The 23,348-nt window shown below is 39.4% G+C and overlaps 1 protein-coding gene across 2 annotated transcripts in view; it reads right to left on the minus strand.

Annotated features, from left to right (window-relative positions):
• The window catches only part of MAGI2 (membrane associated guanylate kinase, WW and PDZ domain containing 2), a 724,927-nt gene that overhangs the window by 47,829 nt on the left and 653,750 nt on the right, over positions 1-23,348 (minus strand). For both annotated transcript variants that reach the window (XM_034063203.1, XM_034063202.1), the window contains 3 exons: positions 19,214-19,406; positions 15,836-16,084; positions 3,469-3,654 (listed from right to left, as the gene is read on the minus strand). In XM_034063203.1, coding sequence (XP_033919094.1) covers positions 3,469-3,654; positions 15,836-16,084; positions 19,214-19,406 — 628 coding nt within the window. The remainder of the gene's footprint in view (positions 1-3,468; positions 3,655-15,835; positions 16,085-19,213; positions 19,407-23,348) is intronic.

Genomic DNA, 23,348 nt, shown 5'->3' on the forward strand with positions numbered 1-23,348 from the left:
CATTTTTGGTCACACACAGCCTCTGGAAATTTATGCTTTGTCGCTGTTGCTCTCTTGGGTTATAATTAGATTTTAAGACATCTGAACTTAATGGGCTCTTTTTTTTGATAGTCTGTGGGATCTGAAATCTTGGTCACTTCTGTAACTCCGTTTGACACCTCCGTTATTTAAAACCCCACTGAACAAGGCAAATTGCTTCTGTGTTTCCTGTGTTCTTTTAAAACTTAAAAATACTGATTAGAGAATCATAGAATTGTTTGGGTTGGAAGGGACCTTTAAAGGTCGTCTAGTCCAATCCCCCTGCAATGAGCAGGGACATATTCAACTAGACCAGGCTGCTCAGAGCCTTTGGACTCGTTTGAGCAGGTCCACATCCCTCTTGCGTTGGGGTTTCTAGAGCTGCACACAGGACAGCAGGTGGGGTATCATCAGAGCAGAGTAGAGGGGCAGGATTACCTCCCCTGACCTTCTGGCCACGCTCCTTTTGATGCAGCCCAGTATATAATTGGCTGCAAGTGCACCTTGCTGGCTGATATCCAGGTTTTCATCCACCAGCACCTCCAAGTCCTTCTCTGTAGGGTTGATCTCAATCCCTTCATCCCCAGTCTGTATTGATACTGGATTGCCCCCATGCATATGCAGGACCTTGCACTTGGCCTTCTTGAAGCTCGCGAGGTTCACATAGCCCGACCCCTTGAGCCTGTTCATCTCCCTCTGGGTGGCATCCTATCCATCAGGCTTGTCAACTGCACCACTCAGCTTGGTGTCATCTGCAAAGTTGCTGAGGGTGCACTTGATCCTACTATGTCACTGATGAAGGTATTGGAGAGTACTGGTCCCAGTACAGACCCCTGAGGGATGACACTTGTCATTTATCTCTACCTGGACATTGAGCCATTTACCACTACCCCCAGATGCCAGAATCCAGCCAATTCTTCATCCGTCAGAGTCCACCCATCAAATCCACATCTTCCCAGTTCAGAGAGAGGTATGTTGTGGGGGACCATGCCTTACAGAAATCTAGGTAGACAACTTCCATAGCTCTTCCCTTGTCCACTGATGTAGTCACTCCACTTTAGAAGGTTGCTTTAGAAGGTTGGTCAGGCAGGACTTGAGCTTGGTGAAACTATGCCTTAGCTTATCTCCTAGATATTTGAAATGCTATTAATTTTGAGACAATGAATGATTTTATTGCTTTCACCACAGTTATGGGATGACATACTTGTCACAAAAGATAAACCACTGGTGTGCTTGTGTTAACTCCAGCTGTCTTTAAGCTCAAGAAGAATTTCCTGTATTTTTTATATCTTTGGGTACTGTGAACAGTAAAGCCAATCTCAATAAATTCTTCCTAACCAGACAAAACAATGGTTTACTTCACTGTATTTTGCCAAAAGACCAAGGTTTCACAGAAAACCAGAATCCTTCTTTCCAAACAACATAAAGTCAAAAGGACAGAGAAGTTGGGGTAGGAAATGTGGCCTTATTACAAATAAAGGATGCCTGTCTTCCTTCAGGCTTCCTGCTGCACTTGGGGGGAGACACATTTGGCACTGAGTTCATATCAAATATTATTTATTTCCCCCAAGACGCTGGCATAGCTCTGCTGCTCATCATTTACCTGTAAAGAAGCATTAAAGAGAGAGTCTCCATCCACAAAAGCACTTCAGAAGCTCATGGATCACCAACAGCAAAAATGCACATTATGTTTTTGCTCCTACTTGCCAGTGTGGTGTGGTGCAAAGCATCCAGAATGGACATGGAGATGGCTGAGCACCCTCAACACCAATAGCTATGCACGATCCAGATATTGTCTTGTTTTATATTTGAATTTTGAATTATTTTATTTTGCATTTTTTAACATGTGAGTTAATGACTGCACATTTCTAATGACTCTCTACTTATTTAATTTATGCTTATAGTTATTTTTAAAATTTTAGCTACTTTATTAAAAATCTTTTCAATTTAGGCTTAATTGTCAAAAAAGCTTGTATATTTGCACCTAACACACTCCTCATGCTGGCATAAGCAATACTTGTCTATGTAATTACTATGCTTAAGGCATTAATTGCCCATTTTGCATCTGTGAGTCTCTTTTGTATTGCAGTTTCAGAGCTGAAGATAGTGAATGCTGTCCCTCATTTCTACATTACTCTCCTAACTATAGATGAACTAGTCAAATCATAAGCTGCTCTGCAAACTGCTTTGCATTTATATGGCATTCTTCATCTGAAAACACATTAGAGAGGTATTAGATATTTTCGTAATTTTGTAAGCTGGGAAGCTAATATCAGAAGGCAAATGAGGTGTCCAGTATCAGATAGGGAAGCCATGACTTGGGCACAAATAATCCCTCACCACCAGCACCCAAGAACATTTTGTAGCACCGCATCTCAGACACACTTCTGCATTCTTTCTAATTTAATGTATCCATCTCTAATACTGAACTATTAGCAATCTGGTATCATGAATTAATCTGGGTACCAGGGATGCCTAAATAAGCTGGATGGACTGACTGCATGCAGCATCACATTTGTTTGTACATGCTTGCAAAACTGGCCTCCACTGATAATACAGCAGCTCTTCTGTATGAAGTCTGAACTTTTGTATGTTTGGTTTTTCCTTTCACTGAATTCATTTAATGAAGTAGTTAAGTTCTCCCATTTGAAGTCTATGGCTAATGTCAGACTATTTCCTTGGCTTGTGAAGGTGGAGGTCATCTAACTGGAGCTTGGATCATTAAGTAATTACTTTATTTCCTGTGTCACATTCCTAGCTCTACTGGTATTTGTTGCTGAGATATAAAGCCATGGTCTCATTAATATGGTACAATTAATACACCAGTACATAAACTAAATAAAGCCCCAAAATCAATCCCAAAACCCATGAAATCAACATCAAAAGATCTTCACTGATTAGCTGCAGAATAATGACCAGAATAATGAACCTGTCCCCTTACACTCACCCTACAAATAAGATAATTTAGAGTTCAGTTCCTTCCTGGCTTGTGCATTTATAGTGATAAAGCTACAAAATCTGAACCCTTCCTTCAAATCCCTTTTTGTCACAGGTAGCTGAATGTGCCTGGTGACAGCCATTCTTGAGTCACTTTGCCAAACTTTGGTTTGATTTCTAGCAGGATATAAGGGAATGAACTCAAACCCTGGCTCTCTTGTAGGCTGCTTTTCCATGTAGAAGACAGTTCTTCCAAAAGACATTAACACTGACTTTCCGGTACTCATGTCTCTCAGGTTTCTCCAGGTTTGCTTTAAATACCCTTTTCATAACCAGAAACCTTTTCAAGAATTCAGATGTTATTTGAGCTGGTTCTAAGGCTGTAATTTTGCTGTGCTGTACATTACAGCTCAGAAAGTGAAACAAAAGATGTTCTTTCAAGCGGTGACATAATTCAAGCTAATTGGAGTCTACTTAAAATTTTCTTCCTGTTTTTAAGGGCCATTGACTTACCCTCCTGAGGAATGATGCGAAGAGTTACACTGAGACCTGCATCTTTAATTAGCTTCACAATATCTGCATGAGGCATGTTTATAATAGACTGGCCATTCACAGCTAAGATCCGGTCTCCAACTTTAAGTTTTGCACAGCGATCTGCAGGACTTCCATCAATTATCCGCCCTATTTTATGGGGTACAGCTAGACAAGGAACAATAGTCACAGTTAACATGCTGACAGAAGTGGTGATGTTCACAGCAAAAGAAAATGAGTTCATTTGGAAGAAAGTTTTCTCTAAATTAAAAACCAGCTTGTGTATAAACATGCAAGAATATAAATCCTTATACATTAACACAGTTTGAATTTCATTAAAAAGTCAGAATTTAGATGTGCACATATACACAGCATACATATATGACATCCAGAATCAATTTATGGTTCAGCTACTTTGCAAACCTGGCACGTAACAAGATACTAAACAGATCAAGAAGACAATAAGGCATTAAAACAGTGAAAGGGATAAATCTGCACAATAAGTAGTAGTCATAAATTGCCTTCCACCTCAGTTTACAGAATTTCTTTATTTGTATGTTGCAATAGAGGAACTACAAACATGACTTATTTTATATACAAACATGTTATTATGGAAAATGCCCATGGTTCACTAAATTGTTCTTCTCCTTCATTCGAATATATTAATCAATAAATAGAAATCATACTGAAGAGTTATTAAGATGTGCAGTTTTCTAATTAGATACATGCCAGCATGAATTTACAGTTAATTATGTGTGCACAAACACATTTACTACATCAAACAGACACCTCCCCATCCCTCTTCTCAAAACATGCCCTGGTTTCAGCTGGGATGGAGTTAATTTTCTTCCTAGTAATTGCAGCAGTGCTGCCATTTGGCTTTAGTCTGAGAACAACGCTGGTAACACACCGATGGGTTACTTGTTGCTAAGTAGCGCTTACCCTGATCAAGAACTTCTCAGTGTCTCATGCTCTGCCAGTGAGGATGTGCACAAGAAGCCAGGAGGAAGCAGAGACAGGACACCTGACCCAAACTAGCCAAAGGCATATTCCATACCACAGCACGTACATAAAATGGTGGGAGTTACCTGCAAGAGACTGATTGCTGCTAGGGTTGGGCTGGGTATCAGTCAGTGGGTAGTGAGCAACTGTATTGTGCATTTCTTGGGTTTTCTGAATTTTATTTCTCCTCTCTTTTTTTGATGATGATTATTATTATCTCTCTTTTTATTGCATTTTACTTAATACCAATTATTAAACTATTCTTATCTCAACTCAGGTTTCACCTTCTTCCAGTTCTCTTCCCCAGCCTACCTGGCAGGCAGGGAGTGAGCAAGCGGCAGTGTGGTACTTAGCTGCCAGCTGGGGTTAAACCACAACAAAACACTACACATCAACTTTGCTTTTCCTTTTGCTCTTCTCTGTGGTTCTCCACCTTTCTGTGTGCTCTGTCCACTCTCTGGTTCTGTCTTTTCCTTTGCTATCCATTTAATTTTCTAAATATTACTTTTTCTCCCAATGTTTTTTCCCTATTCTCCTCTGTTTTTTTTAATTAAATATGTGAGTTGACTCCTCTCTCTGTCTAGGTTCCCCAAAGACCATGCTAATTTTCTTCCTCTCTATACTACTAAATATGCTTATCACAATTAAATTTGAGTATATATTCTAATAATATCTTAATGGTGTCTGAGTATGCCTCACTGATTCCACACTTCAATTTTGGCAGAATTAGAACAAAGCATCTTGGCCTCACTATCCAGCTGCAACTGGTGTTTAAAACCAGCTGTGCTTCTTTTGAAAAATAATATATCCTTAAAATCCTAATACCTAAAGACAACTTGTAAAAGTTGAAAGAAAAGATTAATCAAACATTTTTTTGGGAAATATCTAGGCTATCAATGCTCATATAAAGCAAAGCACTAACAGGAGTGCTCAGAATACATCACTGCAGAACAAATTTCTCAGCCCTCTCATAAACATTCCCTGAAGGTGATGGTGACAAACACAGATTGCACATCTCATGTAAAGCCACGATACACATACCTCTAAGTGACTTCTGTTTCTAATATGGATGCAAGTGTTGTTTATAGTGTTAAAAAATAATTTTCTGAGAACTAAAAATAAAAGTGAAATGCACGGCATTATCAAACAGCATCCTTCTTACCACTACAGTTCAGGTAAGAGTATAAATTAAATTATGGCTTTAGTTATATGGACACGACATAACTAGTATACTTCAGGAATGTCTTGCTGCTTAGGAAATAAGCACCTAATTTATGTCACAATGTCCAACATTCTATAAAATATACCAAGTACAAGTGACCACACTTTGTACAAAACTTGTGTTAATTTTGCCCTCCATGCAGATGTATAACTGCCACGCATGCAGATCAGGAGGTAAACAAGTAGAAGAGTAACTTGACACTGAGACTGTTTGCATTCACTCAGAACCTATTGCACCAAATCAATTCACGAAGCATCATCAAGAATCATTTAAGCTAAGACTAAAATGTGTCTTTTTTTCTGGGATAGGTAATAAAAGACTTTCCATGCCTGTACTACACATCAGTGGAGATATGAAAATCAGATCGTCTGGTACAAAAGAACAAGAAATTTAGTAGGAAGAAAGAAGGGGAAGTATCATGGCTGAGATGCCCTAGTTAAAATTCCCATGCTTGTCATTTCTAACCCTAAAGAAGATGGTTTTGCTAGCCTAAATAATTAAATAGAGACATTATTCCAGTAGTGAGGGGGGCGGGTGGGTGGGAAACCCTATTAATTTGCCAGAATATTTTTTGTTGGACTTCTTGCACCTGACAAGTAAATAGAGCAGATGTCTCCATGTTTGAGATGTCTGCTCAAATCAAAGCTGGAGGTGGGAAAGCCATAAGAGTCCAATTCTCCAAATACTGAGAAGGAAGGAAGGGAAAAAGAGGAGGAATTCTGTACTCCTTTTTAGTTCCTCTTAAGCCTAATGGCCTTTAACTTCCCCATAAAGGTATCCCCTGGTCCTGATGTGCTACGAAAAGACAAAGTAGGTGACCCTCTGAACAAAGCTTGTGTCTGTCAAGGTACCTTTTCGACTGTTCTTCGGTTTTTGAGGATTTATCGCTCCTCTTCTGAGGCTGTATTGGTACAACTTGCTGTCGTATGATCTTGCTGGAGAGTGGGGTGTGGAAAGGTTTAGCAGAAGGAACCTGAACTCTATCAGATTCTGCAAAGGAGACCACTGGTATGCTATAACAGCTGTTTATGGGCAAATCCAGTGAAATACTGAAACTCACAGTCATTCAGCAGAAGTTCTTTTTTGTGCATTTCAAAGTAATATGAGAGGTTATCCCCCAGCTCCTGCTTTTGCAGTAATATGCTGAGGAGTTCCAGGTGCCTGTTTGCTCTCCCCAAGTCTCTCCCAAGCTACAATATCCTGGCCACCACAGTCCCTGCTGTGGCACTGTGAGGAGAGGATTTATTTATAAGCATGAATGCTTCTGAGAGGTGCAGATTGCCTGATGCAAGTTGTTCATGGAAATAGGAACATGTTAGAATGTTAGAAAATTCATTTTTTATGAGCCTTTGGTGGTGAAATACTTACAGTGGAGGGGTAAGAAGGAGCTACCCTCATAGGAGATAATTTAGGTAAAAACTAAGGAACAAAAGTAGAAATGAATTGTGAATTTCCATATTGGTGAATTTTTATCATTCAGAATGGTCACATCTAAAAACAGGCATGGAAGAGGTGTAAAACTGTCAGTGCTGAGTGGGCTGAGTGAAGTGGCAGACAAGATCTCATGAAAAGAAATGCAAGATGATGCACATGGGGAAAAAAATAACTCTTCCTAAGCTTAAGCAGAGATAAACCTTAAAGTAATTATTCTCACTCAAAACATCTTGAAATGAGTGTGCCTACTTCTTTGAACACCTAAACTCAGTAAAACAGTAAATAGAAATTTAAGAGCTAGAAAAAGAACAGCAAATGAAGTAAACTATTGCCAGTTGCTACTGGGCACCTGAAGTCTGAGTATTGCTGTTAGTTTCAGTATCCTCATCCAAAATCAAAGCACTGAATTAGGAAAGATTCAGAGAAAGACAGCATGGCAGTCAGAAGCAGAAAACAGCCTCTGAGCAGAGGAGTTGTCCATGAATTCACTATCTGCAGCTTGGAAAAGGGAAGGTAAGGCAAGGGTTAAGACAACATCACAGGGTGGATCCACAGATAAATAAATCAGAAAGTTGCTGTGAAAGCTGAGGAGATGCCTGTGAAAGATCCTTGATTGCTGTAGGTGCTGTCCCCTCTGTCACTGGTCACGGCCAGGGACAGCATGGAGCTATGCAGCTCTTTGGTATCTCTCAGCATCACAGATATCTTGTGATGAAACCTCCCATGTTTGGCATTAAATTAGGGCTTTGTTAAAGCAACACATTCTTCCTTAATTTACATCTTCAGTGCTTTATTTGTAACTAAGCAGAGCATTTCATAATGTAGCCTTTTAGAGGAAGTCCCAGATCACTTGACTGGTGGTAAATGATTCCACTCGCCCTTAAAAGTTTTTGCTACGCTATTCACACCTCTTCTAAGAATTCACCACAAGCTGTTCTCCAAGCACATGTACATTCTGAACAGTGGCAGCACGTGCCTGGATTAGACCCTGAAGAGAATTTGATCCACTTCAGAACACCGAGTCACCTGAGCAGCATTTAATATTAGCAGGCTTGAATTTTTCTATCAGGCTACTCAATGGATGAGACTACAAGGGAAAAATATTAAGGTAAACAGGGATTTATAGAGATTTTTTTAACCATTGTAAATATGGGAAATTAGTGAGATACAGTTCATATGCATATAAAACATACCATCCTTCAAAACAGGTATATAGTTTTTTCTTCTCTAATTGCATCAAGTCATCCAAAATGTGATGCTCAGGAGTGATGTATATGCATATGTACCTTGAGAAAACATAAATCCTTCCAAGGCAGAAGTCATAATCCTAGCTCAAAAAAAAAACTCACAAAGAACAGGAATGGCACAGAAGCATTTCCTAACAATGGATCTTATGGGATCCAACTTTTCTGCAGTGTGTTTTTTCATAAGCTCGTGAATTCAGGAAGATTTGAACCCTGAGGGTACCAAAGCTTCTAAAATATTTGAAGCCACCAACCTCTCCCCCTAAATCTTCCTCAGATATTTACAGCATTTGTGTCAGGACCACAAAGTGACGCAGAGCACCTGATGCTTTCCCAGAAGGCAGCTAATTGTGCAATGATCAGCTCTAAACTCATTATCCAAAGAGAACATAAATTAAAAAATTAAGAGACAAAATGATTCAAAAGAAATCTTTGCTTTTAGAAAATGGATGAAGTCTGCTTCCAGAAACTTACTGCTAACTACAAATGTGCTTTTTTCTCTATGTTAATATTTTTATTTGATAAAATCAGCCACTTTTGCTTTCCATGATCCAAATTAACATCCTTCCCAGACCTTCATGTCATAGAAAAGAAACAGTGGATTCTGTGGTCTTACACCTGAGGGTCCATATGCCTGGGTCAGCTGTACATGAAGCTAGAGCAGTTGCTGAATACAGATACTGCTTCTAACACTGTATATATAAAATCTATCATCCTCAATACTAAAACTGCATATATCTATCAGATTCTTTCTTTTTAGAAATAAAAATGATTTCTCCTCACTTGGGAGACCCATATGCTAGAAATAGCTGATTTTAAGATGTTAACAAAAATGATTCTTTTCTGGTTTAGACCAAGATTTTTTTTACATCTATTCAGCCCTTTTAGACATAAATGTTGAGACTGTATTTGGCAGAAAGCAATTTTCCTGGGTCTTTTTTTTTTCCCTTATATAGTAGCTAAATGTCAAAAATGATCAGTTAAGGGGAAAAAATCAAACCTCTATCTATTAAACCCCACAGCAGATAAATTCTTTCAGTCTTTTCTAATGTTAATGGATATAGATAGTAAACCAAGCAAATGAACCTTCCTCAGCCAGCTTTCCTATTCAATGTTATACAGCTGATCATATGAATATGTATTATACCCTCAATTCTCAAAAGGTGCAAGAGTTTTCATTCAACCAGCAAGCTCCAGCATATCAGATTTTAATTGGGTGAATATATTAAATGTAAACATCTGTAATTTCATTGCTACTGAATAATGTAAAATTTGGGAGCTTAAGTACAGTGGACTTTCCATCAAGGCTAATGCTAGAATCAACATAAAATATTTTCCTGAAACTGATGGGCTATTTTATGTGACACTCATTTGGAAAATAGAAATCTGTGGCATGCTGCATGATTGCAGATGACAATAATACCTTTTGCTTATAAGGTTAATGAACCTATGAATTTAAATATCCCATTGCATGCTGGTACCACAGCATATTTGCTTGCATAGCACAGGCATATGAAGATAGGTGCGCACATGTTTTAGCAATCTGAAGATCTAAATAAAATTAACGGAACTTATGAACTCAGGTTTCTCATGAAAGCAAAATGAGTGCTGTGGAAGCATTAGGAAAATGTTGATCCCCTTCCCAGGTTTGTGCTAAGGAAACTTGCAGAGTTTGCTCTTCAAAAACACAAGAGCAGCACCACTAGGTCCAAGTGATCTATTCAGAAACAGGCTGGAGGACAAGTCACCTGGAGAGGGGAGTGATGTGGTTAAGATCCTTCATGCTTTATTCTCCGAACCCCATCGAATAGCTAATGGAGCATTTCACTCCAGTAAATTGCAGCAATGTATTTTCAGTGATATTAAAAGTTTCTTTCTCTTCTCTAGGTTATTTCACTAGTATTAATTCATATATTGATTTGCAAAACTAAATTATGTAGCAGTTTCTTTTAGCTCCAAATGGTACTATCAGTTAAACAAGCTTAGAAAGTGTGTTTTTGTAGCTGAAGAGGCAGAACAAAAGCTTAAACCCGAATGTAAAAGCTAAGCAGAAATGAGAAACCAAATTCTTTGCTCACAGGTTGCAAGCACCTTCCACAGGGATCTCACACTGCAGGTGGGTTTCCACTGCTGTGTTCCAAAGGTGTTCAAGGTGGGGTAGACAGATATCCTAATTTCCAAAGCTTTGTTTTCTTTAGCATTTGCAGATTGGTCACAGAAAATTGTGTCCCCAGGCACCATCTTACCCAGGAAGAAACATGAGTAAAATTGCAGCACAAATAACGGTCTCAAATCACAGTTATCATTGATCAATAAGCTGTTTTTTATCTCTAAACTGCAAGGAGTTCAAAGAAACTCTGGGGCTTAATGGGACTTACTTCACAATGCCATTTTCCGCAGTCAGCAGAGGCTTATCTTGGAGTTATGGTTTTTATTTAAGACTGCATCTTTTAAGAAATGAGAGAATCTTTTTTCATTACATTCTGTTTTATCATGTTTTGAATATCCAGCAGTCACTGGCATATGCAGTGTAGGGGTAAATCAAATCTACAACTCTTTTTTGCTAAGCAGGAGGAAGATCGTAACAAGAATGCACCTTATAACTGTGCTGACAGTACCAGCCACAGTAAAATTCATGGAAATATTGCCAATTTTCCAGTTTCACTGGAAGTTGCCAGTAACAAGACCTGTTTACAACACATGGTTTCTTTCTACTGAAATTAGGGTGTTAAGACATTTGTAGTGGATCACAAATTCTTCTCTTTGAGGAAGCTGCAGTTCAAACACATGAAGTAAAAGCAGCAGGAAGACATGAAGTAGGCAGGGACAAGTGTACTCCATAAAGGTCTGGGACAAATCTATCTAGAAATCTCCTTTGGCCATTTCCAGCTGGGTGCAAGTGTTTTTCCATGAGATGCAGGTAATGAACTTGTCTTGATACCCTAAAAAGCTCCATAAGAATGGAGTTTTACCACAGAGGACACACACTATTTACTATTATCCTAAATGTAATTCACAGGGTAGATTAATTAATTCAACTTCATTATTTTAGCTGTAATGTGGCACAACACTATCTGTGAGACATCACCGCAGGCACTCCTGCATCTCCATACCCTCGTGTGTTGGGGACTTGGAGAGGACAGCCTCAGGAGGAGCCCTTCCTCATAGAACTACACATCATGTGAGTATTTTTACTGGGGGGAGCATGAAGGTATTCCTCAGGACAGGACTTCATAGATAGGCTGTAGTTTGCTCAGTCTAGCCACTTAACTCCACAACTGAACCAGGGCATCTAAAAGATCTTTGTAATTCTGTGGGCAAAGGCAGTTCTCCACATAGCTGAGAGGTTACATGAGTCCAGATTCATCCTATACTAAAAGTGAAAGACTAGAGTCAGCTTCCAAGCATTCTGGTGGGAACATGACAATGAGTCCTCAAGAGAAATCCCACTGGAGGTGACAAAATTCTGATAAACTATGCATAGCCTGCATAGCAAAAGAAAGCACAGAGTAAAGTCAAATTTAGGTGGCTTGTCTGGAGAAGGGACAAGAGTCAAAGCACCCTTTAATTTAGGGATGAGGCCTGGAGGAAAACATGATGATATGTTTTAGGAGCAGTGGAAGTTAATCCTTTAATTAGGAACAGGTCAGGAGCTTGGGCAGGTGTATTTTCTTTTCTTAATCTCTTAGCACTCTAAGACCCTCTGTGCTCTTCGCTAGCCAAAACAGCTTGCTTCTGGATATACCACTCAAGCACAGTTCTTTATTTATCCACTTTATCTTCTTTGATAGCATGGCTGACCTTGTCTATGCCCCTGCTTTGCCCTGTGAAATCTCTTCATTCAATCCTTTTCATTCATTTTCCACTCCTGATCTTCCCCACAGCAGAACTGTAGTTTGGTGCAAAATAATCTCCTGCGCAGGATTAGAGAAAATCCCAAGCAATGCTTTGATGAAGAAGAGTCTTTTCTACTGTTACAGAACACAGGAAAAGAAATGTGCCACAAGAACTGAATGTTTAAGCAAGTACCAGTAAGTAAAAATTGCAACCAGATCTAAAGGCTGGCTCCAAACTACTTAACAGTGAGCTATTAAAATGACAGCTACTACAGTGCTGCCTATCACAACATGCGAAAACATACTCTATACCCTGATTATGGCTGTAGCCTGCCCTCGCTGTGCCTGGACCGAGAGTTAAAAAATACACTTTGTATTTTGAAAATTCCAGCAAGGCAAAGTCTGTAAACCAAAAGTAACAACAAACCCCTTGCAAAGTGTATAGAGAGAAAAGTTGACCAAGACCTTAAGCTTCTTGGAACACAATGACATCCTTAATTCTGGTTGCTTTTGAGCCTTTTGTAGCCCTTTTGTAGGTTAGAGAGTGCATGAAGGCTGTGTGTGAAAGGGATACGAGTCTTGGAGCACTGCTACTTTGACTTCATGGGATGGTCCTACAGTTTCACAGACAGAGATAGTTTTAACTCACTCGGCAGAGGGTGAACTTTTCTGTAACCCCTTGAGCTTCAGGTCACCTGCAAAGCAGCAAATCTATGAACCTGGATGTAGCAACTCCAATGTAATGACTACAGTTTCACCAGTGCTTGAAGTGGAAGCAACTAGTGACACAAGGCTCACACTCCTGTGCTCAGAAAGAAGTATTGTAATTTGTTGGACTGTAAAACATAGTTTATAAGTGTAGTTTCAAGAAGAAGGAAAATACTTCCATTGCACGATTACATTCTTGAGTAGAAGTGATGATTACACTTCCAAGTTCTCATGTCTTTTGGTTTTACAAGAAAGTGGAGAAGGGAATAGAGTTATCAAAATAAACATTGTTAAATCAAAGGAACTCTTTTTCATGTTGCCCTGAGGATGCTCCCAGTGAGACAACTTCTTAGGCTATGCTATTCCTAGTAGTGTCTGGCACTACATGAGATTCCCTTTTCTGACCTATTTTTCCCATTTTGATTCTTTCAGAGTTGCTTTGCAATTGCAACATTAACATTTAACTGCTTATGATTAGGTTATGTCTGCACAGTAACATTCTGTGCCACGTGGGGATACATTAGCTAGCAACGAGATCACTGACTTTGAAACCAGAAACACTAGAACTATAATACACCATTTCACCATATTAACATACTACTTCTATGAAGTGGGTGACTACAAGGTGCTTGACATGGTGCCATGCAGATCTATATTTCAATATTGATATAAGCTATATATTGGACATTATACCTCCTATATCTGGTTGATACTTTCCTACTGCTAATATGCTTTCTATCCCTGACTGTGTATTTTAATCAAAGGATTTCAGGTTATTTCAAGCTGGAACAGACCTTAGGAGTTCTCAATGGCTGCTGCTGCTGTTTTTCTGTTCTGTCTTCTACCAAAAGGCCTAAAACTTGAATGCTGTATTCTAGATGTGTCCTAATGAGTGCTGAGTAAAGGGGGATAATAATTCTTCCTCAGTCTGCTTGCTGTGCTCCCACAATTTCAGCCTAAATTAATTCACCCAAATAAAAATCAAGTAAAAAAATTAACCTCCCTTAAACTAAAAATAGTCAATGATTTTTAGACCATTTTTATTCCTGATGACAGATTATGCAATTTTCAGCTTACTTTTTCTACTACAGTTTTGCAACAGAATTCACATAGAAAGGGTATTTCCTTCTTTCTTCTGTCACTGTCTACAGCAAATATCATGTTTTTGTTCACTGCTGTTCTTCTAAATTTAGGATTTGGGTGCTCTTTGGATCACTGAAATTCAATGCAGTTATTACTTGAATAAATTTCACTTGTCACTTCCACAGCAGACTGTCATTTCACTTTACCATTGGAGATGTTCAGCTGAGGTTCAACAGTGGCTACATATAGTTGCTTGGGGAGAAAGGAAAGTACCACTGGAACATGTTAAAGGATAGGCAACAAAGCAGGATCTTGAACTTGGGTCTGTTGTCTTCAGCAGAATATTCCAGTCACAGAATTTCTCGTTGGTTGGGCATTTTCCCTTCCTCTTCCTCTCCCCTTTCCCTCTCTATCGCTCCCAACTGCAAATTGAACCTGTGAAATAATTTTCTCGACAAATTTGTGGCTGACTTAACTGATGAATATGTATGAATCTCAATGTCCTCTATGGATATTTTTTTCTTCTCTGATCTTCTGCAAAGAACCTCCAGTTGGCTATTATATTCAATAAAGTGAAAACTCCGAGTCCCAAGAGACTAATTATCCATGGTTTTGTTACAATATTAATTCTGGCAATCGTGGAATTCTAAAATTCAGCTGAGGTAATATGAAAAGCAACTCTTTGAATAAGTGCATGATCATGAAATACTGCAAAGAACTTTTCTGAGATCGTTTGCTGGTGTAAGATACGGCTTTTCAGTACTTGCTTAGTTGTATTTCTGTTATGACTTTGGAGGAGTGAAGTTTGGCCCTAAAAGTTGAAATTGTGATATTATTTCTTCAGGAACCAGTTTTGGGCAAAAGATTAGCTCCTTCAAAACATGTTGCATTAGGCTGCAACTTGCAAAATGGTAAATGTTCTCACTTGTCTTGGTTTTTCAGCAGTTAGCGTTTTTCAGTTAGCATTCACAGTTTGAGAGGGATTTGGTGGGAGATGTGGATGTCTCCCAGCAGTAAGCCTTTTACGCTTCCTCCTTTCAATGGGCTCAGCTCTCAGCTGGTTACATGCCATTTCAAACACACATAGGAAGCCCTGCACCTCCAGCGGCCGCTACCGAAGGGCCTAGGACTCTTGCAGGTCTTATCCGCCTGACCTCTCCTTAGGTATAACTTTGACATCTCAAAAGACTCCAGATGCCTCTATAAAAGCAATAAAGTTGAGCCCCAGCAAATATTATTTCCTGGACAGAAAGTGAGCTGTAATTATTAAGGGCAGATCCTGACATTATATACATCCACTCTCTGTACTCAGCTGTACCTTTTACACTATCTATACTCCAGGTAGTTGAAAAATCAACCTATCTGCAACTGTGTCTAACCAGCTTTCCTGTTTTCCAGTTGCTTCTGCAATGCCCTAACTGGACAGCTGGTGTGATGGGGCTTGCCATGATCTAAGCTTTTCTTTCAACTTCCTGAACTTCATCTTGATTTAAAAAAAAATAAGAAAAAGTATAATTCAGTTGCATATGGGGAGTAATTTTTTTCTCATAATCCTATTGGTTACTTGCAGTGTCTCTTTGGGGTATAGGAACACAGAAAATCTACTTCATGGGTCAGTCATACCAAGTAAGTATCTGAAGCACAGAGCCTCAGAAGCCAGAATAACCTTTGGTTTTGTCCAAGACACAACAAACAAGTAAACCATGATCCTGGAAACACCCTTAGGAGTCTCTTCAGTTTTAATCTCTGCAGTGATTAATTAGCAGATTAATTCTGGGCAAACTTGGAAAAATATAAACTAAAAAATGTGATTTACTTACTTATTGTGGACCCAGATTCAGGCCTGTTCAGGGAACTGATGATAACAAAGCCAAAGCCTTCATTCTCCTTGCGGTGGATCACCACATCACTGGTTTGCAGGCTGTGAGAAGTGAAGCCCTCGGGTGGTGTAGCATTGCTACTAGAGACAGCATGATTGCTGTTAGCATAAGTAGTGTAGTCACTTCTTGGAGAACTGTGGTGCGTAGACACCGAGCCTGGGCTTCTGCCATTCTCTGGGCACGGTTCTCCTACAACATAAATCAGACCAGTATTACGATCTGACTTGCTCAGTGGCCTGGCGACTTACAGTACATTTACTAATGCAACATGAATACAGTTGACTGTCTATAGCCTAGACTACTACAAGTAAACTAGGAGCTGTAATAGATGCAGAGAGACAAGAATCTACACAATTATGTAAAACATTGAAGAGTAATCAGATAAAGTAAGCATGAACACTCACTACTAAGCTATCTACAAGAGAGGAAAGTAAGAAACACTGGCTATCTGGGTTGCAAAACCATTAGCAAGCACTACTCCCTTGTCTGATGGTTGATCTGTAATGAGGAGGAAATTATGACTGCCTAATCCAATATAAAATTATCTGTGTTAGGATTAAAATAATTTAAGCAGGCAGCTAACATAGAGTAATTAGGATTAGCTGCATAATGTTCTTCTTACGAGTTGATTATCATACTCAAAAGATGTTCATGGAACTGAGCAGTTACACAATGAAAAATAATCACAAACAGTTTTTCTGTGCGTGTTGTGACAGAAGAGGTGATCATTTAAAGGCTTTGAAGATGCTCTTGTGTGGCAAGTTCATAAGGGCAGAAGTGAAAATGGAGCCCATCCACACTTCAGTATTACTTTGTAGTAACAGGAACAGGGAACAAGTTAAATCTTGTGGAATTACACATTTTTTTTTTAGTACCAATATTTTGGCAATAGAAAACAGTAAAGTTACACTTCCAGATGGGAAAAAAGATTTACATTCCTCACAGACCTAAGCTGTTTACATGATTCAGCATGTATTGACAGTTTTAATACAGAACTATTAGATGAATGTAAGTTTTCTGTTTGGAGCAATGAGAGTGGCAGCCATTCTACTGAACATGTGAAAAGCTTTTGCATATACACATACATCCTAGGAAGAGAGCTTGCAAATTAGACCTTCAGTGTGTATATATTAATAACATAAACATCATCCAAGGACAAGCTGTTGTTTTCTCAGTCAGGTGTGTCCTTTAGCAGTCCTTCTGAAACTATGAAATAAAGTGATTAGAGAGAATAAAGAGGAAGAAAAACAATTATTATACTCCTGCATTAGAATTGAAAATCTGCAAGAGTTATTGAACCAAATCTGAAACTAAATGCCATAGTCAGTGACAAGAGAGATCTCATTTTCTGGCTGTCATGTTTCAGAAAGTTGAATATTGTTTATGTCAGTATGGCTGCAACAGAAAGGAAATTATCTTACCCTGAAGAGTGACCAAGAGCTAGCTTGGCCATAAAAGAATGCAACTGAATACCATTAAGTACAGGAGAAGAAAGATAAAGGAGGAAAAGTGTAAATGGCTATTGATTGTCAGCTGTGCAATAGATATTCACCAGAAGTATTACTTCAAGCTTCTGCCTGTGAAAAGAAAATGGCATTTTAATCAGTGGTGTTCCAAATACCACATTTTCCTAATATCTTTTTTTTTCCCAGAGCTTGTGAATGGTGATTTTCTGTTCCAGATTTAGGTAAGTATCTGTGCAAAATGGCGATTCCAGGCGAGGGCTGAGATAGGTACACCAGTTATCAGGCAGGTAAAGAAAGCCCCAGATCCTTCTGCTGTATACATTCACGCTGGTGAGAAATTCACACAGAATCAGTTGGCCTGCTGTGTCAGTATAGCATCTGCCAGTCCTGCCAAACATTGGTCGTTACAAAATTTTTTCCACAAAGCTTACGTTGTAACACACCAAATTAAAATCCTGTTCAGCTCCTGAAATGCTTAAACATTAATGAGTTACACACTCTACTCCCCGGTGTGGCACTCTCAAGGCCCAAGAATAACTCCAGGTGTTTTACCAGCTTGCTTTGCTTTCTGTGCCAGGAGACCAGAGTGTCTAATAGACTCTTTCACTTCATATGAAACAAGCAGCAGCGAAAGCTGGCATCCACTCTGTGCTAACCCTCTTGCTAATCTTGCCTGCAGTCTGTACAGGCAGCTGACCCGGGAGAGGTGCTAATCGCAAGCGCCCGGCGGATTACCTTGGTTATTGGCCATTTTCCTAGCGCTGGGGGAGCTGCGAGGGGGTGTTGCGCCCGGCGGAGGGGGACCTTTCTGGCTGGAGGACTCTGGAGTCAGTAACAGAAGAAAGTCAGTCCCGCGAGACTGGCGCTGCGGTGCCGCAGTGGGAGGGGGACTGCGAAGACGGGGGTGAGTGGGAAGGCGGCTTTTTGGCAGGGGGACAAACGGCGCAGGCAATGACAGCGGATCTAGGGCACGGAGAGGCGGAAGACAGGACAGGCTTGGGAACGCGGTTTTGCTCATTTCTGGTGCCTCAGTGAAGTGTACTCATCACCACAAATGTTTGAAAAGTTCTTAAATAAACTTCTTTCCTTGGATAAGCAAACATTGCAACGGAACGGCAGCAAATTCTCCCATTGGAGCTTTAATAGACACTGCCACACATTTTTTCCAGGTTTGAGTGATTTTCAACAATTGAGACCGGGTTAGTCTAAAAGTTCAATATACTTCAAATTCTTCATAGGTTCATTGAATGGTTTGGGTTGGAAAGGACCTTTAGACCATCCACTTCCAACCTCCCTGCCATGGGCAGGGACACCTCAACCTTGACCATGTCATTTTAGGTTTATTTACTGAAAGTGTCTACTTGAAGAGAGGATTCCGCTCTGTTCCTAATTGCCGCTTGTGCCATACAGAAGGTTTTCAGCCAGCTTGTGTTGTAGTCAGGGGGAAAATTCCAGATGACATCAGTGAGACCAGAAATGGGCTTTTAACAAATACAAGAGTGAAATGAGTTCCTGCCCTAAACAGTTAACAGTCTTTGAGCCTTTCTCTGGTTGCTTTTTGACACAGCTAGCTTTAACAGCATTAACCTAGGTGAACATTTTTTTTCCCAAAAAGTGGACAAGAGGAGACAGCACAGACCGAGAAAGCACGGAACAAATCCAGAGTACTCATGATCACCACACCAGGGTTGCCAATATTGTTTCCACTCCTGAAGGAAACAACACTCAGCGGTAGCGTTTTTATCACAGAAAGAAGGGACACACATTTACAATTATTCTGTCTTCAAAATGACACAAACACTGACTTTCACTTTAATTTTCTCTATTTATTTTAACAGCGGCTTTCACTCACCTGTGGGTAGCACCTTTCTCCTCACAGTAAGATTCACTTGCCCATTTCGGGCAGCATTATGCATAAGATCAATCACGTATCGGTGGGTTTTGCCAGCCACAGGAATCCCATCTACATATACCAGCTCATCACCAGGGTGGAGACGACCATCTCGGTCTGCTGAGCCCATGGCAATTACTGCTCCAATAAGAATCTAGGAAGTAAAGAAACAAAATCCTGTCATATATACCCTGAGCCTCCAACTGAGTGCCATGAATGTTGCAGTGATTTTCCCTTTCTTTTGAAATTAAGCTAGCGGTGCAGTGCAGGTGAAGAGGTCCGTGTGTGTTTGAAAGTTGTGTTTATCCTCTGTGGGTATGACTGAAGATGCTTCCTTGCCTTTGGTGAGAAGATGTTTCCTATCGGTGTAGATGTGTTACACCTGAGAATCCTCATCTAAGGATGATCTACCTGATATCTTCCAATCAGGACAATCTGTCTGTAAGAAGTGTTGAGTTTATATAGACTACATTATGCAGGAGACCTCAACAGATTAATCCCATGTAAGGGTTAATCTGCATGTTTCTTACTGAAGTTTCTTCACTGCTGCATAATTTAAGCACCCAGATTAATACAGTTGAAGTCTGTAGTGGAAGTATCTACCACACAGAGTTTGCTTTGGAAAAGAAGTGCTATATTAAATATTGTTACTCATAATGGATAATTGCCCAAGTAGTGGTTGATTAACAAAAAGGAAAAAGAGGGAAAGTGCGAGCTTACTCTGGGCAGATGTTGTTTTCCCAAATTGAAATTTAAATGTAATTTGTATGGGACATATAAACTTGTGAAAAATCTGTTCAAAACCTTTTAACGACTTTCTCCACTTTCTATGCACATAAATTCACATAATTTATTAGAAGAAGACATATGTATTTCCCCTGTGGAATAACAGGTAGAACAGTTGAGACTGATTCAAACAAAACGTGCTTTCTTTGAAAGAATATTAAAGCATTCACAGAGTGTGTTCCAAATTTTCCTTTCTCTACTTCAGTGTGAGAGTGAGCACAGAATGATGGATATGACACGCCATTTGACAATCCCTTTTAAATAATAAAAGATAAAAGCTATCAAGTCTTGCTTTTCATGATGAACTGCAAAGGCTAGATATGGTAGGGATGCAGGTGGTCTTGTGTTTTTTTATGGTCTTAGCTGAAGAGTTGCAAGTATCCCAGCAGAGCGTTTAAATGAAACCCCATGTGGAGCCTGGAGAATTTTCACCAGTTTCTAGCCTCTCTTTGGCTCACTCTTGCTTTCAAAACTTAGCAAAGAGAGAACAGGATGCAGCAGTTGCCTACTTTCTGGTGTTCTCGGGATCCTGTTAAGCAGTGCCAGGCTGAGTCGCCAGACAGATTCTTTCAGGTTCTCCATTCTGCCCTTCAAATAGTGAAAGAATATACCTCAAAGCTTTGGAAAATTCTTTGTGCAAAATCCAACTATGAATCATGGATTTATGCTCCTCTAATGGCTTAGAAAAAGTACCGTCTAAATCTACATTTAGCTGGATCTCCACAAAGTATTCTCAAAACTTTGCATTCAGGCTTCTCATATGAGTAAGAACTTTTTCCTAGTTATCTTGGGAATACATGGGTGATAAAACTGCAGCTTGGAATATTGTAGGGACTTCTTTCTTGTGATTTTACTGAGTGTTTGCAGTTTCTTTATAATTTTCTGCCAAAGTATGGAATAATTCCTGTATCTTTAACCTCTGGAGAAACATAAATGCAGATCATAGCATGTAGGTCCATCGGTATCTACAGCAAAGTGCTAAAATTCTTTCTGGTTTTGACTATTAACTAATTATTGCTGATATTTCAGATATCCACAGTGAAATGTGCTTGTGTTACTTATCTCAGTGGTGGAACTGACTACTAACATAAGCAGCAAAGTCTTAATTTAAACACTTCAGTTAGGTCATGTCAAGGTGACGGTCACCATATCTGTTATGTGGTATATTTAACTGCAAGAATAACTTAATTTTCCTTCTTTTTCCTTTTCTGTGTCTGAACTTGTTTCTTATCCAGTATCTGCTCATTTCACAGCTGAGTACTTTCCATAATAGTTACAAATTCTACAAGCAAAAAACAAACTGGAAAATTATTTATCAGTATTATATTATCTCTATAAAGCAGTTTCACACTGGCATGATATTGCATTGAATGTATGAGGAAAAGGATGATGACATGTAGGCAATAAAGAGTGTGTTGCAGAGAAAAGGGAAAGTGTCACTTATTGCTTCAGATTAAAGGTGAGAAATGCTGGGATTGATTAGGAAGATTGTGACAGATTATAATGTGAAATTGAAGCCTGGATCTATTAACTCATACACGTCAATCTATTTTGATACTAACTTTGTGATTCTTGGTAATTATTTGACTTTGTGTCTCAGTTTCTCTGAATATAACACAGTAGCTTCACAGGCACATAGTAAAATTTAAAAGGTCTGATTCATCTCACCTAATTTTAAGTGTCTGTGATTTCTAAATCCAAGATAATCATCGGAACTCTGTGTAATCACTGTTAAAAACAGGAATTTCTAAGGCATGGTCTGCAGTACCATACTGTTTTGCTCTATGGGCATCTGTTATGTTTTAGAAATGTCTGTGTCTTGGCATTGATTATAAAATGATTATAGACATTCATCTTGCAGGCATTTTTTAGAAGAATCCCAGTCGATCTGTACTGAAAGGGTGAAACTCTTTGTGCAATTATGTGTATGTTCCTGTGATCCTGAGTTTGAGCTGTGCAAAGTATACAAAATACTTCTCTGCTTTGGGACAGCAACTTGCAAATTCAGTAAAGTTCCAGTTTCAATATATTTGCAACCTCTCAGTGCTACTGTAATTCACTCTAACAGAGTCAGATTAACTCAAGTTACTGGGAGATGTGATAAATACCTGCGGTGGTATGATCTCATGAGATTTGAGAGATGATTTGAAGTGGCACAACCCACAGTCTTGATATTTGAAATCTCACAATAAATTCAAGTAGTTGGAAAGCACAGTTATGCTTACAAATATGGAAAGTGGAGTAGTCCAGCAGCCTTTTCGCCATCTAAGGTGCCAGGTAGCCCATATAACTAGAAGGAAACTAATCTACAGTCTCTCTATAGTGTCAGTATTGTCCTTCTAAAAAAATTGTGTGTGGATTTGGCTGCTTTGAAAAAATTACTGCCTTATGCTGAAGAATCCATATTCCTTTTTAGAAACTGAACCACAAAGACAAAAGGCAAAGAAAGCTTCCTTTTGTTCTGTCCTACATGACTGCACAGCAGGAGAGCTGAAACAAATGCTTCAAAGTGTCTCAGTTCTTGTTTCATATGAAAAGCAGGGGTTTGGAGGACAGGCAGAAACTGCCTCTCCTTTTCTGGAGGTGAAAGAAATGGGAAGCTGCAGGTGGGCTGTCCATGTGGGACCAGGCAAGTGGTGGAGGAGAGAAAACAGTTATGAATTCTTGTATTTTGAATAAAAAATAGATGGAAACTAACAAAAGTAGAATACCTCTATTGTTTTGTGTTTTTTTGGTGATGAATCTGAGCAGTGAAAACAAGTAGATGGGCAACAAAGAGGGAGTGAGAACTGAGATGTTCAACACTGCAACACCTAGCTCTAACCATGTGCTTTTTTTCTTCATAGGGTTCTCAAGCCAGGATCTTATTTATTCCGGAGCACTTAGAGACATGGTTTGTGGGGACATAGAGTCCTGTTAGATTGCTATATCTTGAGAAAAAATATTCTTGTATTTGCAAACCCTGAAACAGAGATAATAACCTTGGGGCTAAGTGCAGGCTGAGAGCAATTGCAGCAGGACAGTGAATCATTTTAGAAGGTGGCTCACAGAAGGCAGCATTTTTGGTCCTGCTCTCCAAAAATAGCAAGGTGCTTATATCTGTACGTGGTATCCAACTACAACTCTTTGACTTTTCACAGTAAAGCCAGACCAGTCCTCTGCTGAAAAGAAACTAGAAAGAGCTGCTTCCTCTGTAACAGTTCAGTGCATAATGCATGCAGCTGGGATGCAAAAGACTCGTTTCTAAGTTCCTGCTCAACTGGATTGTTGACAAGAGACATAAATTCAGGTTTCTCAGCATGTATTCTTA

Source organism: Melopsittacus undulatus, chromosome 5 (genome assembly GCF_012275295.1).
Source record: "Melopsittacus undulatus isolate bMelUnd1 chromosome 5, bMelUnd1.mat.Z, whole genome shotgun sequence".
Taxonomy (NCBI): Eukaryota; Metazoa; Chordata; class Aves; order Psittaciformes; family Psittaculidae; genus Melopsittacus; species Melopsittacus undulatus.